Source organism: Rhineura floridana, chromosome 8 (genome assembly GCF_030035675.1).
Source record: "Rhineura floridana isolate rRhiFlo1 chromosome 8, rRhiFlo1.hap2, whole genome shotgun sequence".
NCBI classification, from domain to species: Eukaryota; Metazoa; Chordata; class Lepidosauria; order Squamata; family Rhineuridae; genus Rhineura; species Rhineura floridana.
In genome coordinates, this window is record NC_084487.1 from 27,015,000 (window position 1) to 27,042,604 (window position 27,605).

Genomic DNA, 27,605 nt, shown 5'->3' on the forward strand with positions numbered 1-27,605 from the left:
GGCCTGACCCATTGTCTCTCCCCAGCTGCCTTTGCTTCACGTGACATGCTCCCTTTTCCTCCCATGCAGGCATTTCTGGCAAAGGGCCTGCAGCTGGAGGAGACAGCAATACTCCCAACGTGCCAGCTGGCGCCTTTGGCCGCATCTCGGATACTATCCCACCGCTGCCCCCCCCACAACAACCAGCTGGTGAGGAAGATGAAGATGATTGGGAGTCCTAGATCTGCTGCATTACTTGGTTGTGCACTCACTTCATGTGACTTACTGCAGGTCGCCAGTGGGCTGAAGAAAGCCCAGCAGCGAGAAAGAGGGGCAACCTCTGATGCAGGATCACTGGTCTAATAGAGAAGGCTGACCTGTGTCTTTTCCCTCCCTGCTCTGGCTTGTTTCAGCATTTATTTTATCAACAAACACTACTGCTTCTCACTTTTCCTTCCCCTCCCAATCCAGCAGTGTGAATTATCTCAAAGAGTGTGTTCTGCAGAACCTCCTGCTGGTTGAGGCTGTGGGGCAGCTTGCACTCAGAGGATCAAAGCCAGGTCCTCTCCTTGTGATGAGAGCTCCTATGCCAGTGCAATGTGATGCATCAAGATCATCACAAAGGCCGTTATTTTCAGCAAACAGCATTTACCTCCTGCGGCTAGAGCTTTGGTGAGACACATAGCCCTGAGCTTTAAGGGTGCACATGGACCGGGAGAGGCTTTTTGATTTCTCTCGCAGCCCAATTCACACTTCCTTTATTGTGTATGGCATCAGCTGTGCAAGGAACAGCACTCACTCACCTGTCAAATGCAAATGGACTGATTAAAAAAAAGTCAAATGCAAATGACCACAGCTTTGTTTTCTGTTGTGTGCCTCCAGTGGTCTTAGTTAACAAAGGGAAGCTAAGACTAGCGCTCAAGCTGTTCTCTCATCCTTGCCGCATGGGAGCGACAAGCTCCTGCAGCCATCTTCAGTGGAGAACGCCAAAGGCAAAGCAGGAAGTGAAAGTGAAGGCCATGTGCCAACACAGTCAAGAGCGGCTCTCGCTATGTCATATTGTGTACAGCAGGAGGCGCTATCCTTTTTGGGCCTGTGGCTACCACACATACGTACCTTCTCCCTATTCTAGTGGCTACTGTAGAATACTTCTTTCAAGAATACATTCAGCAGCAAGAAGGGGCCTTGTGAATGCCAGGGAAGGGCTCTGCAGGCACACACGCAAGCACACAGGCACAACCTTGGCAATCCCTATCCATAGTGTGTGGCATCATCCTCTTAACCTGTATAAACATCACACTTGATTTTCCGCTTCTCCCTGCCCCCCACAGTAGTAAATAAATGTCATAGAGCGGGAGAATCTACCTCTCTGCTGCCTTCTCTTTACCCTCAGTTGTACAGTTCTACATGAGTAAAATGGAAGGTCATGTTTGCTTATGGCATCAGATGCAAAGCCTGCTGGTCACTCTAGTGTGTTAAGGCCATGCCACCGCTTTTTATAGTTGCTCCAGGATACAAGGCCTGGAGATCACAAAGGCATCTTTAAGCACCCATGTTATACATCCCTGTAAACCCAGATTGAACTAGAAGTCCCAGCCCTGTCTGCATAGCTGTTTAATCATGTGTAATTATGGCTACCCTTTGATGTAATACTGGTGGGTCCCAGTGGATGAAAGGATTCTGCCTTTCCTTACGTGGAGGAGTGAAAGGCTGTAAAAAGGGAGTGAGGAGCAACTGGTTTAATTCTGTCCCCCCCCTTTTTTTTCTTGCAGGCAAGTTCTATGCATTTAAGCTTTCTGGAGACTTTAAAATGATAATGTCTTCATACGCTTCCCTTCCCCCAAAAAACACCCCAGCTCATCTTCATGGATACCTAACTACTACACCAGCCTTGTGCTGTTTCTTTGACAACAAAGTTCAGATAAGCAAGCCTAAAGCTTAGCATTCCTTTGCTGAAAGAATTCATCAAATGTAAACTTCTTTGCAGCCTAGGCTTAACACTTCAAACGCTGAAGCGACCCTAAGTCAGCGACACACAGGTCTTTTGTCTTTTACTTTGTAGTTAGCCACATTTGAGCAGGGGGTAAGGGAATCATCTTTAGCTTCTCTTGCTTGAAAGGATAATTGAACGCCTCTGAGGTTTTACGAAAGGGAAGAAACAGCCTCTGCTGCAGGTTTTATCTTCCCCCAGCCAGTTCTAGTGATAAATAAGTGCCCACCTTGAACGCTGAACAAGATCTGTTAATGGCTGGCAAGAGAGAAAGACCCAAAATCACCACTGGTCCAACAACACAGGGAAAAGCAGTAATGAATTGCAGACACATCACAAAAACTGGCTACAGCTGTTCAAACGTGCCCCAAGGAACAGAGCAAATTTTGTCTCACATAAATAGAAAGCTCCCACATGCCATAGCCCTGATCTAGTAATGTAATGTGTCTAAAATCACAGGCGACACAAAACTGGAGTATGAGGTTTGGAAAAACATTTTAAGCTATTAAGGGAAACATCTATATTAACATAATGCAATGAAAATAAATACACAATACATCCAAACACACTGAAGGCACTTCATGCAGAGGGATGCGGTAGCTGCAAGCACGCCTGTTAGCAGAAAGATACAGACTCACAACTTGATCTCTTTTCCAAGTGAAACTAGAAGACAGAAAACAAGAATTACATCAGGCACAGCCTTGGCAGAAGATACCCTAGGTGCTAGTGGTGGCTGGTGCCACCACTGGGAAGGCAGAAGACAGAGAGGCCCACAGGAGGTGGAGCCAAAGCCAACCAACTTTGGTTTTACTCCCCCTCTCTTCCCCCTGCTGAGTTCTACAGGGGCAATACCAAGACTACAGAGAAGGAAACCAACAGGCACTGCCACCCCCTCTTGATGCAAACAGGTAGGCAGATAGTGGCTGGGAGGACTGGTTCCATACACCCTAATGACCCAACCTGCACTGCTAGCCATGATATGCTATGGAGCGTGTGTGTCATAGAGAGAAGCAGAGCCTGGCTTTAGGACTCACCTTTCTTAGTGCTGCAAAGGCTGCCCCAAAGGCAGCTTTGATCTGGGTCCTGCTCTTGATCCACTGAGGCAGCTTGTTGAAAATAGCTGGACGGGCATACCTGTGATCTAAGAGCACAATGCTAGCAAAGTCCTTTTGATGGCGAATTGCTCTCCCTGTTAAGAGACCACACACACAGACTATTCAGCACTCTACTGCTAACTTATTACAGCAGGAGTAGCCAGCACGGCGCTGTTGTTGGACATCTCCAATCATTCCGGATCATTGGCTGTGCAGGCAAGGGCTGATGGGAACTGTAGCCCAGCATCATGTAGAATGAACCAGGTTGGCTACTCCCTGTCCTGCAGGTTCTCGGGCTAATGCCCAAAGCACCCAAGGCCTAGGTGCAAAAATGGAATCTGCATGCAAACATTTCTTCCCTCCGTAGCAAAGGGACATGCAGATGAATCAGTGCTATACGAAGGAATGGTTTTAGATAAGTTGCAGGAGAACTGTCCGACTTTCTCCTGCTGCGACTCCTTACTCGTGCAAAAGGAAGGCACCTGGAATTTCAGCTCCCAAAACTGGTGAACTCTGAACTTGGCAGTTTATTTTCTTATAACCTTATATTGTTATGAAACCCAAGGCAGTCCACACGCAGGTTTTCGGTGGTCACACCCATCCAGGCACTGGCCATACCCAGCCTTGCTTAGGTTTCACAGGGTGGTGGCCTCATGTGCCTTCAAGAGCATACCCTGGGACTATTGTTAATCTACTGCTCAGTTTTAAGTAGAACTGAAGCTACAGAAACAAGGCCTAATCTGTTCACCTGTTGGTGTCTATAGTATGTATTGCCTACTCTGACCGGCAGCAGCTCTCTGGAGTCTTAGGCAGAGCTCACCCCCATTATGCATACTTGAGCTCTAATGGGATATGCCAGCGTTTGCACCAGCATACAAAGCAGGTGCTTTCCTACCCACTACACTGCTCTCAGTTATCCTGGTGATCCTAATGCAGCCTTACACACATTCAGAGAATTCCTGGTCCACACACGGTTATCATGTACGAGACATCAGCAGCATGAAAGAAACACCAGTTCCTCTTCTGGCTTACAAAAGCTTCCCTGCCCAGTTGCGAGGAGGGGGTTCTTTCTTATTTTTATTACTATTAATTAAATTTATATCCCACCCTTCTTCCCAGAAGGAGCCCTGGGCAGCAAACACAAAAAACATTAAAAAAAAAAAACAGATTCCAACACAGATGCAGACTGGGATAAGGTCTCTACTTATAAGGCTTGTTGAAAGAGGAAGGTCTTTAAATAGGCACCGAAAAGACAACATAGATGGCTCCTGTCTCATACTCGTTTCTTACCATGGACAGTGAGGCATGTGGCTGTTTACAAGGCTGGGGTTGTGTGATGAGCAGTGGCTTGAGGAACACACAACACAGTGATGAGACAAGTTGGTCCCTGTTGGCGCAGAGAGACTGCTTGAACTTCTAACGCTACAACAGAAAGTGGCTAGCATCCAAACCAGGAAGAAATAGAGGGCAAAAGTCAAGATGCTAGAAAAATAGGAATTTATTATGTGTTCAAACCCGACGCGTTTCAGCCTATAGGTTTTTAGGCCTTCATCAGGGGCTATAAACAAATAAAACAGCAGGGACATATTTACTTACATAAACATGTAAAATCATATATATATAACATTTCTAAATCAGTCTATGACTTACATTGCAGGCTATCGAGAAACTCAAATGAGCAGACCACTTACACCGATATAAACGCCTCAAAGAACAGAATATTAAGCATGAGTGTATATATTACAGCAACCAGAAATAAGGTGCAGGTGGAACCACATGATTATTTTTCTAGTTACTAAATGACAACCATCTGGGAATGAAAAACAAGTAAGGGACCGTAGATATTTTCTAGATTTCTTAGTAGAGGAAGAAACTCGAGGTCCTCATTAAGACCATCAGGGGTCATTGTTCTCAAATTCAGTATCCATAACATCTCTCTCCTGAGCAAAACATCAATGTTGTTCCCACATACTTTTTCTAAAACCGAATGGCTCATTTCAATAGTTGCCATTACTCTGTAGCCAAGCTTAAATTTTTCTAGCATCTTGGCTTTTGCCCTCTGTTTCTTTCTTGAACTTCTAATGCTGCCAGCCCATGCCTTTCAAATGCTGGTTCTGCAGGAGCTGCCCGGTTGGACAATGACTGCCACTGCTCTATTTGAGATCATCAAGCCCTTTTGCCAGGCTTACCTATTGACTGGTTGACTGCTTTCATGCACAGGTTCTCAATCAGACTCCTGCTGGGTGCTTGGCCTGCATTTTGTGGCTGGAGAAGAGAAACCAAGACAAACGGGAAGATAGGAATGAGCAAAGCAGCCCAGGAGTTGCAGCCTTCTCACCCTGAAAACTACTGCCTGTTCCAAGACTAGTGCTGCCCTCAGGGAAGGGGCAGAGGAGTATGGAAGGAGTAAGGACCTGAACTACAGTTTGGCTGGGTGGTCAAGTCAGGTTACATATCCAGTAACTTGAAGAGAGGTTAAGACAGGGCTGGAGAACCTTTGGTCCTCAAGATGCTGTTGGACTCTGTGATGTTCCTGTATTAATGTATATATGGTAAGTGCTGTTTGTATAGAAGATACATGGTAAGTGGAATGAAAGAGGAGGGGGGAGTAAATGAGCAGTAGAATGCTGGATGATTGGCTGAGTGTTAGGATGGCTGAGAGTATAAATGGAAGGATGACAGTTGAATCTGGGTGGACGTTGGTGGGTTGTTTGAGAGGTGTTTGGTGGGGTTTTTGAGAGGAGATTGTGTGGAGAGTTGGTGGATGTGAGGAAAGTGTGGAGTTCGGATTAATACTAAGACAAGTACCACAGGAATAGATGAAACCATATGCTTATGTGCCTTTATAAAGTAATCTTGTTATTTCTAATATTTAATAAACACTATTTTGGTTTACCGGAGGCCTGATCCTTGGCTGGGGAATATACAGACCAGAAGGGAGGGCAAGGTGCTTACCAAGGCTGAAGGGAAACTGTAACAATTGGTGGCAGCAGTGAAGGGAAGAATATAACACCACAAGTATCCAGAGCAACCCAGAGTTGTATGCTTTTTATATAAAGATCAAAGGGATTGGGGACAGCTTAAGCACACAGTCACAGAGGTAACCTGATAGAGAGACTCAGGCAGAGTCTCTGGGAATACTGGTTATAGGATGTGACTGGTGGTGCTGCCTAGCAGGGGGATCTGGTGAGGTCTGTGCTAGAGCGGGGAGAGAAACCATAAAAAAGGACAGTCCGGACTGGTGGAGTCCCTGGTGGTGCCTAGTGACAGGCAGTAGCCACGAGCAGGTAGGAACCTGACAGGGAGAGCCAGGGAAGGGCGTCACAGACTCCCACTCCCATCAGCCCCAGCCATCATGGCCTGTTATCAGGGATGATGGGAGTTGCAGTCCAGCAACATCTGGAGGGCCAAAGGCTTCCCAGCCCTGGTTTAAGAGGAGGAGTGTATTTCCAGAGGTACGTAAGAAGGGAGCTGTCCCAAAGAATTGGGAAGACACCATTTGGGATGTTTAGGAGAAAAAGTGACTTAAGGGCAGAGGTGAAGACAAAATATAATGTAATTTCTTGGCTTGGTTTGGGTGGGCCATGCATAAGAAGCAACAACTGTAGGTTCTGCAAGGACTAAACATGGAATATGCTATCTGGCACACACACACTGTATCGGATTTACCAAAAAGAAAGAAGAAAAACCAATCCTTTACAGCAGAGAAGCCGTGGCACAGACTCCTTCCCTAGCCAATAAAAAGCCCATACCCATCACACACACCCAGAATATCAAGGGCAATCAATCAATATTCCATGTATTACTCATGCATATTGAGTAGATGATGTTGTAGTATCAAGTAGTGAAGAGTCAGCCGCCCAAGAAGGAAATACGCACAGCTTCCCCCTCACCTCAAACACGCTAAAGTTTTCAGTTGAGCCCATCTCATGAGTTCCACATGAATAAGCCCCAAGGCCTGTTCTGTCTGATGCTATCAGCCACTGTTACCAACCACTAATTGGATGCTGCAGCAGTTCAATTCCATGCCTAGTACAAAACTGTTCACCTCATGTAAGAATAGGGACTAATTATAAAGCTCTCTCACTGGAGAAGATGAATGAAGTAAAGAGTTTTAAGCCCTTTTGTATTCAGATGTGAAACCTTAACTTTCTCATTTGGGTGGCCACTGTAAAAAGGAGGGGGGAAAGGTAGTTCTTTCCCCAAAACAGTCAAGTAGGACATGGCTATAAAAAGCAATTGTCATACAGTGATGTTCTTACACTACTTTGCTACAACACAAAGGTAACAGGAGTAAATCCAGCTAGGGTGGAAAGTGATCACAGAGCATTACCATGGTCTTGTCAAGGTACGCCATTTTCTCCTGGAGTTCTGGAGACTTGATGTTGGGGTAAGGCATGCCCACCATGATCACACACCTGAGGACGAGGGAAAGGGCAGGGAGGAATAGGTATGAGAGACAGACACCCACAAGGGTTTCATTAGCTTTTGTAATAATATTGCAATGTCATTTTGCTTGTCAACATCAAATAAGCCACGTTTCATCCTAACGTTACATTTATGGGCTTGTATGCTAAGTACAGCATAAGTAGGCCAATTTTCCTGTTCCTGGAATCATGCATAACAGCCCAGGACACTTTCAACTAAAAAATGAGAGGGAATTAAGGGAACCAGTTTTTTTGCCTGGCGGGGGGCAGGGCAGAGATTGTGCCTCTTGGAGGGGCTGCTTCTGGCTCAACCCAGAACAGGCTTCCTTTCCATTCAGGACATATCTGAGATCTCTAAGCAACAGTGGGGTGGGCTGAGCATTAAGAGGAAATGGCTGCATCTGCTAAAGGGCAAGTCATCATTTAGGCGAGTCCTTCCAAGATCAAGAGGCTACAAGTCTCCAGTCTATGCACTCCGTTTGCCTCAGTGTGCAACTCTGTATGCACCTCTAGCCCTCCCCAATTGCCAAAAATAAAAAGCGTCAACTAGAATAAAATGTTTATTCCAGTCGCACAACTGCACTGGAGGGGAGGGATTAACACAGAGGGGTTCCCCGGCTCCTGACCACAAGCCAGTCGTTTACCTTCCCAGGTCATTGGAAAAATTTATTCCTTCGCTCATTTTCCCACCGACTACAGAGAACAGCAGCGCTCCTGTTGTGGCGCCTCCTGCTTGGCCGCAACGCTGCACAAGAGAAAACCCCCACGCTGGTTAAAAGGCTGGAGAAGAGCACCTCCAGACCCAAGCAGAAGCAGCAGCGCGGCTTAGCTACAAGGATACCCTCTTTTCCAGGAGGAGCCCTTTTGGTCTCACCCTGATGCACTTGGCATATTCGGCCAACACCTGCTCCACTTGATTAGCTCGCTTTGGTTCCTGAAATATCTGTTAAAAAGACATGATGCATCCATTAAGAAAGAAAGAAAGAAAGAAAGAAAGAAAGAAAGAAAGAAAGAAAGAAAGAAAGAAAGAAAGAAAGAAAGAAAGAAAGAAAGAGAGAGAGAGAGAGAGAGAGAGACTTACACAACACACACACATACAATGACAACACACTTGGTACCTTAAGAGCTACCTTCAGACCTGTGTGGCTTCAGCAGCCACAGAAAGGGAAACTTAGCTTTGTTCTTATTTTATTAAGACACAGTTCTTACAAGTAGGAAACAAAGGTTCAAATCCCCACTTGATTGTGATGCTCGAGGAAAAGCACACACTCAGCCAAACCTCTGCCACAGGGTTGTAAAATGTTTGCTCCGAGTTCCTTGCAGAAAAAGGACACAAATTTAATCTCCACACAGTCTTACACACACAGGGCCTGGCTTCTTCTCAGAAATGAAGCACAGATTGGGACTATCCGGATGAGAACTTCTCACCTTCAGGAACAGAATAAAAGTTATGCAAAATAGGCAAATAAATGCAGAATTGACCACCTCACCAACATGCAACTTCTCTGACACACAATTCTGAGTTCATTTGTTACACTTAAACACACGCACTTCTGCGTCACTTTTCCCCTAGGACAGCCTCCGAGTTTCTCCTCCTGCCTCTCACTTTGGAAAGTCAGTCATCCTGAAGATGCCCCACTTGCTGCTATCAGCAGAGGAAACCAAGAGGGATCAATCCGGGGTAAAATTACATTTCCAAAATCCAGAGTTAAAAGGAATCTGGAAGCGCCCTGACGCATGCAAAGGTTGCAGGAGTGCCTCAGAGGAGAAGAAAGCGAGACTGCTGATGTGTCTGCGAAATGTGAGAAGATTTAGAAGAAATCTGGAAAGGTATTCAGTAGTCCAGAAAGGACAGAAATGTCTCTCTTCAGAGCAACCATCAGTCCCCGCTAACACCACCATTTAAAAGTAAATAAAATGCACGCTGAAAGATGTTTGCACCTAAAAATTGTTTTTATTATGTAATGTCATACAGCTCATTTACCTGTGCAACTCACCTAGTTTATTGTGCTCACATTGAACTATTATTATTAAAATTTATAGCCCGCTCTTCCTCCCACAAGGAGCCCAAGGTGGTGACTTGCAGAGTTTGTCTCTCTGGGTTACAGAAGCTTAAAGTTTTGTTTTGCAAAATAAATTTAAGAAGATCCCCAACTCTAGGCTGGTCTGTACAGTTTTGGTCTGCCTCCACTACAATCAAGCCATGTTGGCTGCACTTCTAGGAAGCATTTAATCTAATTTAGACCCAAGGACAACAATCAGTTGCCAAGCAAGTATTGTTTATGCATTATTGGGGGGGGAGCGGAGACAAACATCCCCTCCATTTCACTGTGCAGGCAATCAGAACAACTCAAGGAGAGAGAACACCAAAAACAACATACACACAAAACAGAAGAGAGGACTGTAATCAGCCAACAATGGCTTGATTTTGCAACAACTTGCTTCCGTTGAAAAGCACCAGGCAGCGCAATTACCTTCTTCTTAGCTGCCAGCTGGGTAAGCAGCCCAGTCTTCTCCCAGCGCATGTACACCTGCTTCTCATACTCATAGGAGGGGAAGAAGCACACCAGGCCCCCGGGGACAACGTTGCACAGGTTACAGAGAATCCGCCCCGTCTCATCCATCTAAAAAAGAGAGAAGTAGCCACCCAGTCTTTAGGGCACCACACTCAAAGCCTCAAGATGATAAGCCTCCCATCGCCTCCAGTTTGCCAACCCAGCAGGCCAGATCCTCATCCCTACCTGACATCATAATAAGAACATATAAGAACATAAGAAGAGCCTGCTGGATCAGGCCAGTGGTCCATCTAGTCCAGCATCCTGTTCTCACAGTGGCCAACCAGGTGCCTGGGGGAAGCCCGCAAGCAGGACCCGAGTGCAAGAACACTCTCCCCTCCTGAGGCTTCCAGCAACTGGTTTTCAGAAGCATGCTGCCTCTGACTAGGGTGGCACAGCACAGCCATCATGGCTAGTAGCCATTGATAGCCCTGTCCTCCATGAATTTGTCTAATCTTCTTTTAAAGCCATCCAAGCTGGTGGCCATTACTGCATCTTGTGGGAGCAAATTCCATAGTTTAACTCTGCGCTGAGTAAAGAAGTACTTCCTTTTGTCTGTCCTGAATCTTCCAACATTCAGCTTCTTTGAATGTCCACGAGTTCTAGTATTATGAGAGAGGGAGAAGAACTTTTCTCTATCCACTTTCTCAATGCCATGCATAATTTTATACACTTCTATCATGTCTCCTCTGACCCGCCTTTTCTCTAAACTAAAAAGCCCCAAATGCTGCAACCTTTCCTCGTAAAGGAGTCGCTCCATCCCCTTGATCATTCTGGTTGCCCTCTTCTGAACCTTTTCCAACTCTAGAATATCCTTTTTGAGATGAGGCGACCAGAACTGTACACAGTATTCCAAATGCCGCCGCACCATAGATTTATACAACGGCATTATGATATCAGCTGTTTTATTTTCAATACCTTTCCTAATTATTGCTAGCATGGAATTTGCCTTTTTCACAGCTGCCGCACACTGGGTTGACATTTTCATCGTGCTGTCCACTACAACCCCGAGGTCTCTCTCCTGGTCGGTCACCGCCAGTTCAGACCCCATGAGCGTATATGTGAAATTCAGATTTTTTGCTCCAATATGCATAATTTTACACTTGTTTATATTGAATTGCATTTGCCATTTTTCCGCCCATTCACTCAGTTTGGAGAGGTCTTTTTGGAGCTCTTCGCAATCCCTTTTTGTTTTAACAACCCTGAACAATTTAGTGTCGTCAGCAAACTTGGCCACTTCACTGCTCACTCCTAATTCTAGGTCATTAATGAACAAGTTGAAAAGTACAGGTCCCAATACCGATCCTTGAGGGACTCCACTTTCTACAGCCCTCCATTGGGAGAACTGTCCATTTATTCCTACTCTCTGCTTTCTGCTTCTTAACCAATTCCTTATCCACAAGAGGACCTCTCCTCTTATTCCATGACTGCTAAGCTTCCTCAGAAGCCTTTGGTGAGGTACCTTGTCAAACGCTTTTTGAAAGTCTAAGTACACTATGTCCGCTGGATCACCTCTATCTATATGCTTGTTGACACTCTCAAAGAATTCTAATAGGTTACTGAGACAGGACTTTCCCTTGCAGAAGCCATGCTGGCTCTGCTTCAGCAAGGCTTGTTCTTCTATGTGCTTAGTTAATCTAGCTTTAATAATACTTTCGACCAGTTTTCCAGGGACAGAAGTTAAGCTAACTGGCCTGTAATTTCCGGGATCCCCTCTGGATCCCTTTTTGAAGATTGGCGTTACATTTGCCACTTTCCAGTCCTCAGGCACGGAGGAGGACCCGAGGGACAAGTTACATATTTTAGTTAGCAGATCAGCAATTTCACCTTTGAGTTCTTTGAGAACTCTCGGGTGGATGCCATCCGGGCCCGGTGATTTGTCAGTTTTTATATTGTCCATTAAGCTTAGAACTTCCTCTCTCGTTACCACTATTTGTCTCAGTCCCTCAGAATCCCTTCCTGCAAATGTTAGTTCAGGTTCAGGGATCTGCCCTATATCTTCCACTGTGAAGACAGATGCAAAGAATTCATTTAGCTTCTCTGCAATCTCCTTATCGTTCTTTAGTACACCTTTGACTCCCTTATCATCCAAGGGTCCAATTGTCTCCCTAGATGGTCTCCTGCTTTGAATGTATTTATAGAATTTTTTGTTGTTGGTTTTTATGTTCTTAGCAATGTGCTCCTCAAATTCTTTTTTAGCATCCCTTATTGTCTTCTTGCATTTCTTTTGCCAGAGTTTGTGTTCTTTTTTATTTTCTTCATTCGGACAAGACTTCCATTTTCTGAAGGAAGACTTTTTGCCTCTAAGAGCTTCCTTGACTTTGCTCGTTAACCATGCTGGCATCTTCTTGGCCCTGGCGGTACCTTTTCTGATCTGCGGTATGCACTCCAGTTGAGCTTCTAATATAGTGTTTTTAAACAACTTCCAAGCATTTTCGAGTGATGTGACCCTCTGGACTTTGTTTTTCAGCTTTCTTTTTACCAATCCCCTCATTTTTGTGAAGTTTCCTCTTTTGAAGTCAAATGTGACCGTGTTGGATTTTCTTGGCAATTGGCCAGTTACATGTATGTTTAATTTAATAGCACTGTGGTCACTGCTCCCAATCGGTTCAACAACACTTACATCTCGCACCAGGTCCCGGTCCCCACTGAGGATTAAGTCCAGGGTTGCCGTCCCTCTGGTCGGTTCCATGACCAACTGGTCTAGGGAATAGTCATTTAGAATATCTAGAAACCTTGCTTCTTTGTCATGACTGGAACACATATGCAGCCAGTCTATGTCCGGGTAGTTGAAGTCACCCATTACTACCACATTTCCTAGTTTGGATGCTTCCTCAATTTCATATCTCATCTCCAGGTCTCCCTGAGCATGTTGATCAGGGGGACGATAGATCGTTCCCAGTATTAAGTCCCTCCTGGGGCACGGTATCACCACCCACAACGATTCTGTGGAGGAGTCTGCCTCTTTTGGGGTTTCGAGCTTGCTGGATTCAATGCCTTCTTTCACGTATAGAGCGACTCCGCCACCAATACGTCCTTCCCTGTCCTTCCGATATAGTTTATATCCAGGGATAACCGTATCCCACTGGTTTTCTCCATTCCACCAGGTCTCCGTTATGCTCACTATATCAATGCTCTTCTCTAAGACCAAGCACTCCAGTTCTCCCATCTTGGTTCGGAGGCTCCTAGCATTAGCGTACAGGCACTTGTAAGCAGTGTCTCTCTTCAAGTGTCTTTGGCACTTGTGGTTAGGCCTGTGGTAATTTTGCTCTTCTGAATTTATATCCTGTGCCCCTGCTCTCACAATGCCTACTTCTAGGCCTCCCCCTTTTAAAATTTCATCATTTCTTTGGTTTTTATCCCAGGGGGGAGGTTTATTCCAAACCGGACCTTTCTCAGCTCCTGTCGGGTTTCCCCCCTCAGTCAGTTTAAAAGCTGCTCTGCTACCTTTTTAATTTTAAGTGCCAGCAGTCTGGTTCCATTGTGGTTCAAGTGGAGCCCGTCCCTTTTGTACAGGCCCGGCTTGTCCCAGAATGTTCCCCAGTGCCTAACAAATCCGAACCCTTCCACCCGACACCATCGTCTCATCCACGCATTGAGACTGCGAAGCTGGGCCTGTCTGGCTGGTCCTGTGCGTGGAACCGGTAGCATTTCAGAGAAAGCCACCTTGGAGGTCCTGGCTTTCAGCATCCTACCTAGCAACCTAAATTTTGCTTCCAGGACCTCACGGCTGCATTTCCCCATGTCGTTGGTGCCAACGTGCACCACGACCACTGACTCCTCCCCAGCACTGTCTACCAAACTATCTAAACGACGGGCGATATCCGCAACCTTCGCACCAGGCAGGCAAAACACCTTGCGGTCTACACGCCCATCACACACCCCACTGTCTATGTTCCTAATGATCGAATCACCCACTACAAGGATCCCTCCACCCCCTGGAGATATATCCTCGGCACGAGAGGATAGCTGCTCATCCCCCAAGGAATGGGTCCCTTCTAAGGGATCGTTTCCCTCTTCCTCAGCTGGATGCTCTCCTTCCCCGAGACCATCGTTGTCCATGATAGCAGGAAAGCTATCATCGTTGGACACAGCTATAACGTCCCTGAAGGCCTCCTCCACACACATCTCTGCCTCTCTCAGCTTTTCCAGGTCTGCCACCTTGGCCTCAAGGAAATGAAGTCGTTCCCGGAGAGCCAGGAGCTCATTGCACCGAGAGCATACCCACGACTTCTGTCCAACAGGCAGATAGTCGTACATGCTGCAGGCGGTGCAAAACACTGGAAAGCCCCCACACCCCTGCTGGCTTCTTACCTGCATAGTTTTGTTTAAGGTTTATTACGTCAATGGGTTGGAGACTGCGGTTTAGTTGAGGTCAGGGAACAGAAGGGCAGAGTGGGGGGCCCTGGCCTCCTCGCCCTGCTGCCAAACTCGCTCTGCTGCTTAACTCGCCTTGACGCTTTGTCAGCTGGGGCTCCCTCTAGCTCGTGGAGCAGGCTCCCTCGCTAGGGTGCTCTGACTTTATATGTGTGGCTGGTTCCTCCCAGCTACTGCTGCCAGCCAATGATGTGTTACTTGAGGCTGCTGGCTATCAGCTGGGGCTTAACTCTTTAGTATTCTCTCAGGCTTCCTTCCTTCCTGAGCGAGGGGTGGGGCTGTTTAAGCTTTTGGCTGCTTTTAATCTAATCAAGGGGCTGCGCCTTCCAGGCAAGTCTTTTGTGTTTGTTGTTTTCCCACCTAGAACAGCCTGACCTTTCTTTAACCTAGGGAAACAGAGCTTGTGGTTGTGTTTCAGGAAGGCTGAAGCTGCCCTTTTTAGCAAGGACTGAGCTGACTCTCTCCCTGTATGTGTCGGTGGAGTTTCCCTTTCCCCCTTGTCTCCGACTGGAATTTAGCCTTGTTTACAGTGTCCCCTGAAGCTTTCCTGCTAGGGTGGTGTTGAAAACTAGCTTTCTATGGGCTTCCTTCTCCTAGGATCTGTCTCCTAAGATATAGGTTCTTTCAGGATTTGGCTCCTAGCTCAGGGTGACCTTGGGCTGCCCTTATTACTTATTGCTCTGAGCTGTTTTACTTCAATTTAATAATGGAATAAATGGGAGCTACTTACCCTCTTTTCGCTCTGCTGCTTAACTCGCCTTGATGCTTTGTCAGCTGGGGCCTTGACGCTTCGTCAGCTGGGGCTCCCTTTAGCTCATGGAGCAGGTGTCAGGTGTTTGACAGGTAGGCTGTCCCAGCCACCTGTCAAAGTTGACTTCCGGGGGTGGGGTGGGTGCCCAAAGCAGGACTGAACTCTCCATGCATCCTGAGAACTGGCTGGGGAGTCCAAACCCGGTAAAAAGCAGGACTGAACTCCTCCGCACACATAGGGATATGAATATCACCCATTGGTGGGGATTTGGAGAGGGTGATTGCACTCGTGTCCTGTTTATGAGCTTCCCACAAGCACCTGGTTGGCCACTGTGCTAACAGGATGTTGGACTAGATAGGCCTTTGGTCTGATCCAGCAGGGCTGTCCTTATGTCTCCCCTCAGTGAACTCAGAACATGAAGCAACGTTGCTTGAAGAGCCAAAGGAACGCAAAAGGACAAATACTCACCATCTGAGGCAGGCCTCTCTTCTCATAGGTGAATTCCAGCTGCTGGTTGGACGGACCACTACAGAGGATGATGGGTAAGATGTTCTCTGGGGGAATCACATGACCTGATAACATATAAGCAGGCAGAAGGAATGTGAGGCAGCAAAGCTGAATAGCCACCGCTCTCCATAGCTGCGTAGGAGAAAAGCCATACGTGAGAAGAGACTTCTGGACCTACATTAGGAGCATGAGTCACGCCACCAAAAATGGGCTGAATAATGTTGAATGTGATTTTTTGCAAGATCTATACCTCCGTAGTTGGAAATTAGTGATAACTGCAAGGACACCACCTGTCTTGCGTGTTTTTTATTATGCTGAATTTTGTGCCCAATGCCCAGTTCCTTTTTCAACAAATTGCTATGTGAATAGCCTAAATAATTTATTTGGCCCTACATCACAAAATATGAGGTATGATACTTCATATCACATATCTCCATCACCAGGAAACTCTCCCATTTGAGATGCATCATCATTCCCTGGGGCAAAAGGGCTTGTTTTTGCACAAAGCACATCAATGCGTAATGACCACAGTCCACAGTTACAAATAAGAGAACTGTAGCTGTGCACCCCAAAATAAGCAACAGGTCATCCCAAATGACACTTCCACACCACCAGGGGGAACATCCTCTACAGCATACCATACAGTTTAGTCCAGCCCTCCGGTTTCTTTTAGCGGAAGGCACTGTCATCTACAGCAACGCCACAAAAAACTGCACAATTTCACATGTTAACTGAAATGTTTATTTAGCTTCTCCTGGGCATAGATGGTCTAACTTGCTCATTTTCAAATGGGTCATCATAGTGACCATCCATCTCCTCCTCAAGTAGATGTTCACCATCCGCTGTACTCACAGTACTTGCAACGATGAGAGGAAAGGCAGAGCATAAATGTAATAAATAAATAATCACATTCAACCTTATTCAGCACACTTGATACCAATTTCAGGCCTGGCTCCCGTACTGCATGCTACAACCCAGAGAGAAGATTTCAGTGGCCAAATAGTGTGGCAGAATCCGCTTCCAGTTTTTAGCAGACTGAGGTGGAGCTCATGGGTTAATGAGAGCAAGGAAAGGAGAAGGACCATTTAAATAAATTCCACACCACCAGGGGGAACATCCTCTAGGTGAGATGGGGAAGGCGAGGGGGGAGGGGGGATTGGTCAGGGCCCTGAGAGATGCTAGAAAAAGAAACAGTCTCAGAACTGTGTACATCCTAGAAGTGTCTCGGGACCCATGCTGACTGCTGATCCCCCAACATTCCTTCTCAGTCTGAACACTGGTCAACTGGCACTGGAAAACTTGGCAAATTTCAACCCCAAATAACAGAGAAACTACCTCCTTCCCTGCAGAACCTTTCTGGTGTTGACACTGGCAGAGGGGCCCTTGTGCTAGCTCTGCAGCCCCCAGAACTTTGGGTGGGGGGCAGAGTGGCCTAGGAGATGGCATTTTCTGTGATAGCCCTTTTGCTGTGGAATTCCCTCCCGCAGAGGGACTCCTGACATCTTTATGGTATAGCTTTAGTTGTATGCTGAAGACACACCTTTTTCCCCTGGCCTGTGACACCCAAGATGTACATTTTTTAGGACTCACCCTATTCTTTTGCTTGTAAATTATTTCAACTGATTTTAATCTTGCATTTTTATATTGTAACTTGCCCTGAGACCTTATGGTGAAGGGTGGGTAAGAAATCCAATAAGTATTTCCATGGCAACACTGCCTAAGCCTCCAATATTCTCTTCTCTTAAAGAAACAGACTCTTCAAATTCCACCTTGAGCCGCCCCTACTCTAGCAAGAAGCAGAGGCACGGTGCTTGACTCTTAAGTATCATTATGGATATACTAGTAGGAAATTCAGTTCTCCGGGTGTGAATCTTTAAACAGTCCAATGAAGACAGATGCTCAATGGCCAGGGAATGACTGACCTGGAGAAAGGAGAAAGGGAGAGGGAACGGTGTCTCCTGGAAGAAGGCACAGCTGGCTGCAACCCTGAAGAGCACTCAACACTGCAACATTTTGTCGCAGATCCCACTTGCCACTGACACGATGTCCCTATCCTATACAAGCATGTTCATATGGCAGGAAGCCCTACTTCATTCAATGGAGCTTACTCCCCTAAAAAGCACACAGAGGCTTTCACAGCCATAATTGCATTTTCTATCTTGGTTTTTACTGGGGGCGGGGGGAGAAATAAGAGTTCTTGACCTTTGTTTTCAGTGGTTCATAAATACAGCTGTCTTTGCCAGTGGACGTTGGCAGGGATTCCCCATGAAAAATGGAGCTAGCAGTGAAAGGGAAATAGGCTCCCCGTTGGGCTGCAGCATTTTGGCAGGAAAGGATGGAGCCGGGAACACTTTGCTACATACAGTGCCATAGCAATGGTCAGGCAGGGCCCATCTGCCCCATCGTGATTTGCTGGGGGTAGAGGGAGCACTTCCTCCCTCCACTCCCTCCGAGACTCACCACAGGAGAACTCCTCAATCCTGTCGGCACCGACACCCGCGCATACCAGAAGCTGCTCCCGGAAATCGGCCACCTGCAAGTCACATAGCAAAAGGCATTTAAAAAAAAAAAAAGGCAAGGCTCAAGCAGCAGCCAGGGCTAGGCATGCTCCACCCTCGATTCTGCCCAAGGTCACCCAAGTTCCGCAAGGAAAACACAAAATCCTGCTACTTGCATAGGAAGGTGCCACATACCAGCTCAGATACTCGGTCCACAAAGCCTAGCATTCCCTCCTCTGTCTGGTAGTTGCTCTCTAAGAAGCTCCGGGCTGCATACGCGCCATACATTTAAAGCACAGTTATTCCCCACTCCCCAAATCCTGGGAAATGTGGTTTAGTTAAGGGTGCAGGTTATTGTAGCTCTGTGAAGGGTAAGTCACAGCTCCTAGGATCCTTTGAAAAGGTGAAGGTGGGAATGTGCTTTAAATGTATGGTGCATATGCAGCCATCCTTTTAAGTGGAGGTGCCAAGGACTGACGCTGGGAAGTTCTGCATGCAAAGGATGAGCTCGATCAGTCAGCTGTGGCCTCTCCCCAATAATAGCTCGACATATTGCGCAAACTTATTTGATGGAAACAGACTGCCTTCAAGTCGATCCCAACGTCTGGCAACCCTATGAACAGGGTTTTCATGGTAAGCGGTATTCAGAGGGGGTTTACCATTGCCTCCCTCTGAGGCTGAGAGGCAGTGGCTGGCCCAAGGTCACCCAGTCAGGTTCATGGCTGTGTGGGGATTCGAACCCTGGTCTAAAGCAGTTAAAACCAAGTAATTAAAAACATATTTAAAACAATTAAAACAGCCACTAACTAAAAATATTAAAAACAGATCAACATCTACATGTCTGGATAGGGTTGCCTAAACAGAAAGGTTTTAAGCAGGTGCTGAAAGGAATACAGCAGAGGCACCTGCCTGGTATCAATAGGCAGGGAGGTCCAAAGGGTACATGCTGCCATACTAAAAGAATGGTTTCTTACGAGGGCAGAATGGATATTATGTGGCGCCTGTACCAGTGCCTGTTCCACAGAGCAAAGTGCTCGAGTGGGCACATCTGGGATAAGACCGTCTCACAAGTAAACTGGCGCTGATCTGTGAAGTGCCTTAAACACCAGTAGTAACACTTTGAACTTGGCCCGATAACAAATTGGCAACCAGGGCAGATATCTGAGCAGAGGGGTGACATGCTGACATGGTCTCACCCCCGTCAGCAATCTGGCTGCAGCATTCTGCACTATTGCAGTTTCGGGGTCAAGCATCAATGTGGATCTGCATGATCTCTTGTTTTGCCTAAATCTATTTGCATGGAGAAGAGCCGGGAGGCATACAAGACACTGAAGCGCCACACTCCAGGCCCCTTATTCAGCCCCCTTCTGTTTCTGAGATGCATAAGAAAACAGTTTGTGCAAGGGAAGAGAGAACCAAGTGCCCAAGGAGGAGTGAGAATAAAGGCAAGCATCGCAGTCAAAGGACAGAAGACAGCCTGGTTTAGGATTTATTCCCTTCTTCAGAGACCTTGTAGTCATTCCCACTTTCTCATCCATAAAATGGGAACGGGTGATCTACACCTCCCACAGATATGAGGAGGAATGATGTCACTCACCCTGAGACTTACAGATCAAGGGGGCTATCAATCTCACACACAAATAAAAGCAAGCAGCAGAGGCAGCCCAACATGGATCCACAAACACAGAGCACGCTTGCCTTTTTAACTGTATTTATTCAGCAAGATCTGTGTGTTTAAGCCTATTACGGATTTCAACAGGGCTTTCAGTGCTGCTCCAAGCAGCTTAAACTCCGGTCTATATAACTCCTAAATGCCTTGGGACCCAAATACTGGAAGGAAAAGTTCTCCTTCTGTCATGCTGCTGTGCCCAAAGATATCCAGGGGAGGCCCTTCTCAGTGTACCACTGTTCTGGAGTAATACAAGAAACTGGCCTTCTCCGCAGTGCCCCCCCCCCCGTCTGTGGAACGCCCTCCTCTTGGAAACATAACAGATGCTAATGCTCATCTCTCAGGCTAACCTACCTCACAGAGTTGTTGCAAGGATAACATGGGGAGGGGGCAAAACCATGTATGCCTCTGAAGCTCCTTGGAGTAAAGGTAGAATGTCAAGGTAATCAAGACTTAGCAGTTTGCCCACGCATTTCCAGTGTTTTAGTGTAGTAATTAACTGTGGTCAGTAGCCTGCCCTGTGATTTTTTGCTGCTGTTATTATTAAGTTAGTTTTTATGATTTATGGCTGTTTTTATTCAACGTTATGGAATCTGTATCTTGTAACCTGTCTTGGGATCTGCCGAGATGAAGGGTGGGTTATAAATGCACTTAATAAAATGAGCAAACAGCACAAACAGCTCTTTCAATTGTGTCTCCAGAGCATTGCAAGAGTTACAGCAAGTCTCTTAATAAATCTATTGCTGTGGTTTGTGATCATTATTTTTGTTGGTTCCAGTGTCTTTTAAAGTGGTGCTGCTTACTTTGAATCTTAAAAGGGTTTTAAATATTACTGGTGCATTACCTTGGTTTTATGGTTTCTAGCTGCCTCAAGCAGACTTTGTCTGGAAAGGAGGCCTAAAACAATTAACATTCAAAAAATAGTAATTGGTCCAAAATAATGAACATTCAATATTAATCATTTGAAAACATCTTTTGGGAAACAAAGCCATTCGGTCAAGTGGTGCACCGATACAAATCCAGATTTGCAGGTTGTTCTTAAGGTTGGCTGTATGCCAGCTGGCAGTCAGCATCACAACCGAACCCTGTACATACCGTGTGTGCAAGACCAAACGGTGGCATCCGCCCTATGAGGTTGGTTTAAGTGCTAGGCTGCATGAAAACAGCAATGGGCCACAAGCCCATTGCAAGCTGTGGTTTTCCTTCTTTTAGGAAGAATACAGTCCCTATCTTGACTCTTCCTCTTGCCCTTTTGACAGTCTGTTCCATCTGACTTAACTTTCCAGATAGTGAAACAGGATCTCTTCAGTCCCCCAGCCACACTAGGAAGTGAAGTGCATTACTGCCACCAAGTGGTCATGTGTCACAACAGTTTTTTTTAATGTTTATATTCATTCCTATCTTGCAAACTCATAAAAATCTATCTATGCTGTCTTTCAAAAAACTCAATTAAACCAAAACAACATCAGAAATAAAAATCGAAGCAAAATACATTTAAGAAACAGCAAATGCAAGATGGGCCATCCGACAGGATGGTTATAAAAACATTGCCTGAAGCTCGTTACAGCGCTGGCTTGATTTCATTAAGCAGAGAGTTCCATAACTCTGGTGCCACCACTCTAACAGCACAAATTCTCGTTGAGGACAGTCTGGCACACCTCAGTGGCAGATTGCAAAGACTGGGCAATGGGACAATAAATAAGGTGGTCTTTTTAAGTACAAGAAGATCCCCTCTGCTGACCCTAACACTCAAGAGGGTCTGAAGGAAAAGAGACAGTTTCTGAGATATTTGGGGTGTAGCTTAGAGTAGGAAGTCTGTACAGGAATCCAAACAAATGATTTTCATACACAGTTATATGACCAGATTCACTAATAGGCAAAAAACCTGGCAGTTTAAGAACATACCTATAGCCCACAGATATTTCTATCAAACTTCAAAACAGGGAAATTGGGCAGCAATAGTGAATGCACTGGGGGAGCAGGAGACCTGACCTCCTCTCTGACATATTGGACTGCCCTACAAATTTGTCAAAATGCAAACACAATTTGGGTTGGTCTTTCAGAGTCCAACCCACTTCCTGTGTAGCTTGAAAGAATTTGGTAACGTGTGCCTCTGAGCATATGGTGAGTGGTGGCAACACCTGCAGTCAGCCCAAATAACAGAAACATTCTTAAACTGCAAGGTTTTTTGCCTATTAGTGAATTTCCCTGCTTTTTAGTCTGGGAGGTAAGAAATGGGATCCTGTTTAAGTATGCTGAGAATGAATTGATCGTTTGCATGCTTATTGAGTTCAGTGGAATTTCCTCCCGGGCAATCATGCTTAGGATAGATAAACTGGCCATGGGGAAGGAAGCCAGGAGTAAGCAGGGGAGGAGGAAGAAAGAAGAGGGGAGGGGAGGGGAGGAAGAAGGGAGGAGGAAGGGAGAGGAGAGGGGAAGGAGGGGAAAGGCAGGTCTGATTATTTGCATGCTTATGGGGTTCAATAGGATTTACTCCTGTGCAATCATGGCTAGGATAGGTAAAACTGACCATGGGGGGGGAGCAGGTGGAGGGGAGAGTAGAGGGAAGGAAGAAAGGGGAGAGGGGAGCAGAAGGAGTGGGAGGGGGAAAGAGGGGGTTGGAAGGAAGAAGGGGGAAAGGGGAACAGAAGGAGTGGGAGGGGGAAGGAGGGGGTTGGAAGGGGAGGGGGGAGGGGTGAAGGAAGGGGGAGGGAAGGGGCAAAAGGGAGGTGATGGAAGGGAGGAGGGGAGGCCAGGTTTGATCATTTGCATATTTATTGAGTTCAATGGGATTTACTCCCATGCAATCATGCTTTAAAATGAAATGGACTGCCTTCCAGTCGATTCCAACTTATGGCGACCCTATGAATACGGTTTTCATGGTAAGCAGTATTCAGAGGTGGTTAACCATTGCCTTCCTCTGAGGCTGAGAGGCAGTGACTGGCCCAAGGTCACCCAGTGAGCTTCATGGCTGTGTGGGGATTTGAACCCTGGTCTCCCAGCTCATAGTGCTAGGATAAGTAAAACTACCATGGGGGAGGGGGAGGGGTGAAGGAAGGGGTAAGGGGGAGGGGATAGAAGGAGGAGAGGGCAGGTTTGATCATTTGCATGTTTTTTGAGTTCAGTGGGATTTACTCCTGTGCAACATGCTTAGGAAAGGATAGGTGAAACTGACCTGCAGGGGGGAGGAGGGCAGGAAGGGGAGGGGAAGGAGATTGGGTCGGTGGGTGGGCACTGGGCAGAGGGGAAGCCCCTTTCCTTTCCAAAATGAAAACATTGTGAACAGTATCATTGCTTTTCAGCATTTCCCCCACCTTTTTATTCTACAGCAGGCACATGTAGCCTCCCACCCAAATTTAAACCAAAGCTGTCCCTGGCCACATCCACACCAGACCTTTATTTCACTTTGGCCAGTCATGGCTTCTCTCAAAGAATCCTGGGAAGTGTAGTTATTGAAGGGTGCTGAGAGTTGCTAGGAGATGCCCTGTTCCACTCACAGAGCTTCAGTCAGAGCAGCTGACTGTTAAACACTCTGGCCACTGGAGCTCTGTCAGTGGAATAGGAGTCTCCTCTTAGCACCCTTCACAAACTACACTTTTTTGGGGGAAGCCATGACTGTCTTAGGTGAAATCAAAGTCTGGCCTGGGTGTGGCCCCCTGATTAGGCAAGCTCAGCAGCTGGGAGTCTGGCTTTTAGAGCACGGACAGTTGATTCTTACTGAGCATGCCCAACATTATCATTGAGTTCCAGCCAAAATTTCTTGAATTAATTAAAAATCAGTCAGGCATTTTTTTTTAACTTTTAACCTGCAGAAGATGAAGGTCAGAGTATGGGGCAAGGTCAATAATAAGAGGACAGGTACTCTGTGAACATGGCTGATTTTTAATGAATTTCAACAGATTATGAGAACTCTGACAGGTCTGTTTTTCTCTCTCTCTCTTTTTACACTTTGAACTCCCAATTCTCTCTGACTGTTTTGTGTATGAAAATTTAGAGGGTTGTTAAGCAAGCGTTTCTGAGTCCAGGACTATAAGGTTTGTAAGGTTTTGCTTTGAAATGAGCTTATTGGAAAGATCAGAATGGCATGGGGGGTATTTTCAATTTAACATTGGGGAATGCAAAAAATCCATGCTGACTATAGTATACAGCCACTCTCGTTGCTGTATAATAAAGCTACCTTATACCAGTTCATACCATTGAGTCCATCTAGCTCAGTATTGTCCACACTGACTGGCAGCAGTTCTCTAGGGTTTCGAACAGGGGACATTCCCAGCTCTACCTGAAGATGCCAGGGATTGAACCTGGGATCTTCTGTATGCACACACACAAGCAGGAAAGAGACCATCACAAAAGCATTTATCGCTGACTTTCAACACAACCCAAAATGCCACGGCTAGCACAGTTCTGAGCCATTTAGCATACCCCTTTCTACCTGGGTTTGCTGGTTCTGTGCACCAGGACGTACTCCTTTCCAGTTCCTTACTCTGGAGCACCATTTACTTATATACTGCCAGGGGTTAGAGCTCAGATGTACGAAGCCAAAGGAAGGATGGCTCCTACCACTGTGGTGTTACTGAAATCCTGGGGTTTTTTTTCTGAAGAGGCCCCTCCTGGCAAGATCACAATTTGGAGGTTGCACACAGAAGACTAAGGGTCCAGGACTTGTCAAAAGCAAGCAGGCAGCCTGAAGAAATAGGGCAAACAAGCACACACTTGAATGGCACCCAGACATTTATATATAAAAAAAAATAGAAAAAAAATTGGTTGAGGGGAGGTGGTAATAGAATGATCCAAAGACTCAAGGGAACATCTTATAAAAACAGAAGATTCTGCTGACTTCGCCAGGGAGGCCCTGCTCAGTAAGAGTTATGGGTTTGTTTGTTTGTTATGTGGGAGAGGGAACCTTCCTAGTTGCTTGCAATTCAACTAGACTGTAGCCAGATCCTGGGTTGAAACAACAGAGAAGAGGTTAGGGCTAAAACCCAAAAACTTGCAGTTTGCTGGTTTACAGTGAGAGCCAGGAAGCTCCCAATTCAAATCTAATTTCAGCCATAGGACATTATCCACCATTTCCTTTGCTGCCCACTGCCCTCCAGTTAACAATCCCTGCCTCAGGCCAAGCGTCTATAGTGGATTGTTGGGAAGGAAGATTGCTGGTACAGTAGACAGCAAGAGAGCTCAGAATCCCTTGGCTCTAATCTTGCCTCTGCCATGAATTTACTAGGTGGCTTCAGACCAGGAGCGGGGAACCTTTGACCCTCTGGATGTTGCTGAACTACAGCTCCCATCATCTCTGGCCATCGGCCTTGCTTACTTGCTAGGGCTGATGGGAATTGTAGTTCAGCAACATCTGAAGCCAGAGTGGGGAATCTTTGGCCCTCCAGATATCGCTGAACTACAACTCCCATGACAGGCCACTCTTTCAGCCTTAAAAGCCCACGTCCAATACTACTGGCCTTCTTTACAGAGCTGTTATGAGAATTATTGAGATAATTTATGCAAAGCACTTCAAATGTTCTGAAACACTATATAAGAAGTAGGTAGTGTTATTCAGATGAAAAAAAACTCTGATAACTTTCTTTGCAGAGCCATGTCTGCATCCATTCCTAACTCCCATCACTCATGCACTCCTTAGCAGCAAAACCACACACACTGGAGCGATCCATTACAACTCCTAGATCTTGTTCCTGCTCCTACAAACTCCCCCCCCCAAAGTAGAATAACCCCTTGCTTCTAGTCCTGCCCTCTGGAGCAAGAAAGAACAAGTCCATCTTCTCAATAGCATTTTAGTGCAAATTCCTCCAAAAATGCACATTTTTTCCATGAACTTTTTGCTCATAGACAAATTTTTCTATGCTATTTTAACAAATATAGATGCAATTTTATGTACATGTACCCTAGTGCATGCAATGCAAGGACATTGGTGTTTCCATCAAACCAGAGCGCTCACAGCCAATAGCTAGGGAAGCTGGAAACACTGTAGCCTGTGCGTGGCTGAGTTATCCTCCTCTCAAAGCAAAACGGAGGGCATCTATACCTTGTTAGGTTATATTATTTTGCATCCAATTAGTACATATTTTCAATGCACCTAAAGAATTTTTTTAAAAAAAGCACAAATGCACATATGCATTAATGCCCTGGTTTTTTTTTTTTTTTTTAAAAAGGTTCCAAAATGGTGTGGCTTAATTTGTGCACAGTCTTCACTTAAAGCAGGGACCCATGGCCCTCCAGACGTTGCAGGACTACAGCTCCCATTATACCACACCACTGGCTATATTGTCTGGGGCTGCTGGGAGTTGGAGTCCATGTACATCTGGAGGGCCACAGGTGCCCCGTCCCTGATTTAACACAATGACCTGCGTGTTAATGTGCAGGATGTGTCTGCTCATCCTTGTACCACACAGCCAAGCACTCCTTTTGCTGTTGCTAAGGGTTCACAAGTCTTCATTTGCATGTGTGCGCCCACTAGGACTTTCTGAAATCCTGTTGTTGTATTTGGACCACTTATTCCCCATCACCAAAAACTGAGGCGAGGGGCTGCTCTCCCAAATTAAAGTTGCAAATATTCATTGTATCCTTATTTAGAGCACCAGACATTTCTTTCACTAGGCATTGGATTCAGCAATAAGAGAAGCAAAGGCAAAACACATAGATGCACAGTCTCACTTTAAAATACACTCTCTGCCCTACCTCTAACACTCAAATAAAGTCTATTTGCTGACCCAAAAGCAGGGCTGCAGAACATGAATAGGCAGGGTTGCATCCTTCCTGCTCCCAGCTCTGTGCCCAACAGAAGAATAACGTAAGTTCTTTGCTTAGTTGCACTAAAGATATTACAAGCTTGAAGATGTGTTTACGCTTCCTAATGATGCCATCAAGTACCCCAGCTCCTTCCTCCACTGCCTGTTTATAAGCAACCCCTGCATAGACCAAAGGAAGACTGGAGATGTCAAAAAATCCCTCACCGGCTGCATAGTGCCCCCAGCAATGATCACAGCCCGACACTCCTTCAGCACCTTGGCAAAGTGCACGGCGGGATTCAGCAAAAGAAACTTGAGGCTGCTCAGAGCTAAAGTGCCTGGGGGGAAAAAGACATATTGACGCATTAGGAGAATTGGTAAAGAAACATTTTAAGAGCACTGGCAGAGGGCAGTTTGACAGCACCTTTACTGCGTGCACTAGAAGAGTACATCCACCTGTCCTGCTGCTGGCTCCAATCAAATAGATTATTGTGGATTTTCAGAATGCCTTGAGAGGGGAAACTCTCTCAAGGAGATGGCAACTGACTTAACAGTTGTGAATACAGCTGTTGCAGGCGCCTATTGGCTAGCACCTAAATCATCACTTTATTATGGTATGGTCTTGTCATCTACTACTTTATGCTACACAGATTGTAATTTAATTATCATGTATTAATTCTGAACACAAAGCCCTGAATGTACCTTAAGGACCACCTGAGCCCTTAAATCACAGTTTAATCACTGAGATCATCTGGAGGAGCGCTGTTAGTTGTCTCCTGTATCTGATGATCGACTGGCCCCAATTAGAAGTTGTACATTTAGTATCATCAGTCCCATGCAGATCTCCACAGATTCAACAGGCATCTTCACTGTTAACCTTCAGGTATCTCTTGAAGACGTTCTTATGCCAATAGGTCATTTCAGTTGTTTAATTTCTTTCTTTCTGGTAAGCCAGCCGTTCTTGTGGTTATTTCGTATTCAGGGTGGTTTATAACAGATGCTATTGGAGGTCGCCGAT

At 46.0% G+C, this 27,605-nt stretch overlaps 2 protein-coding genes across 6 annotated transcripts in view; one reads left to right on the forward strand and one right to left on the reverse strand.

Annotated features, from left to right (window-relative positions):
* The window catches only part of LOC133390309 (WASH complex subunit 1-like), a 96,466-nt gene extending 95,640 nt beyond the window's left edge, over positions 1-826 (forward strand). For 2 of the 4 annotated variants that reach the window (XM_061638671.1, XM_061638673.1), the window contains exon 12: positions 70-825. In XM_061638671.1, coding sequence (XP_061494655.1) covers positions 70-342 — 273 coding nt within the window. In that variant the 3' untranslated portion in view covers positions 343-825. Of the gene's footprint in view, positions 1-69 lie in introns of all 4 variants that reach the window. The other 2 variants (XM_061638675.1, XM_061638677.1) reach the window with 2 other exon arrangements.
* Positions 827-2,322: 1,496 nt separating this feature from the next.
* DDX11 (DEAD/H-box helicase 11) overlaps positions 2,323-27,605 on the reverse strand; it is a 51,749-nt gene continuing 26,466 nt past the window's right edge. The window contains exons 18-27 of one of the 2 annotated variants that reach the window (XM_061638679.1): positions 26,813-26,925; positions 18,141-18,213; positions 15,642-15,745; positions 9,965-10,114; positions 8,365-8,433; positions 8,135-8,235; positions 7,397-7,481; positions 5,253-5,328; positions 3,004-3,158; positions 2,323-2,632 (exon numbers count right to left, since the gene is read on the reverse strand). In XM_061638679.1, coding sequence (XP_061494663.1) covers positions 2,585-2,632; positions 3,004-3,158; positions 5,253-5,328; positions 7,397-7,481; positions 8,135-8,235; positions 8,365-8,433; positions 9,965-10,114; positions 15,642-15,745; positions 18,141-18,213; positions 26,813-26,925 — 974 coding nt within the window. In that variant the 3' untranslated portion in view covers positions 2,323-2,584. The remainder of the gene's footprint in view (positions 2,633-3,003; positions 3,159-5,252; positions 5,329-7,396; positions 7,482-8,134; positions 8,236-8,364; positions 8,434-9,964; positions 10,115-15,641; positions 15,746-18,140; positions 18,214-26,812; positions 26,926-27,605) is intronic. The other variant, XM_061638678.1, reaches the window with a different exon arrangement.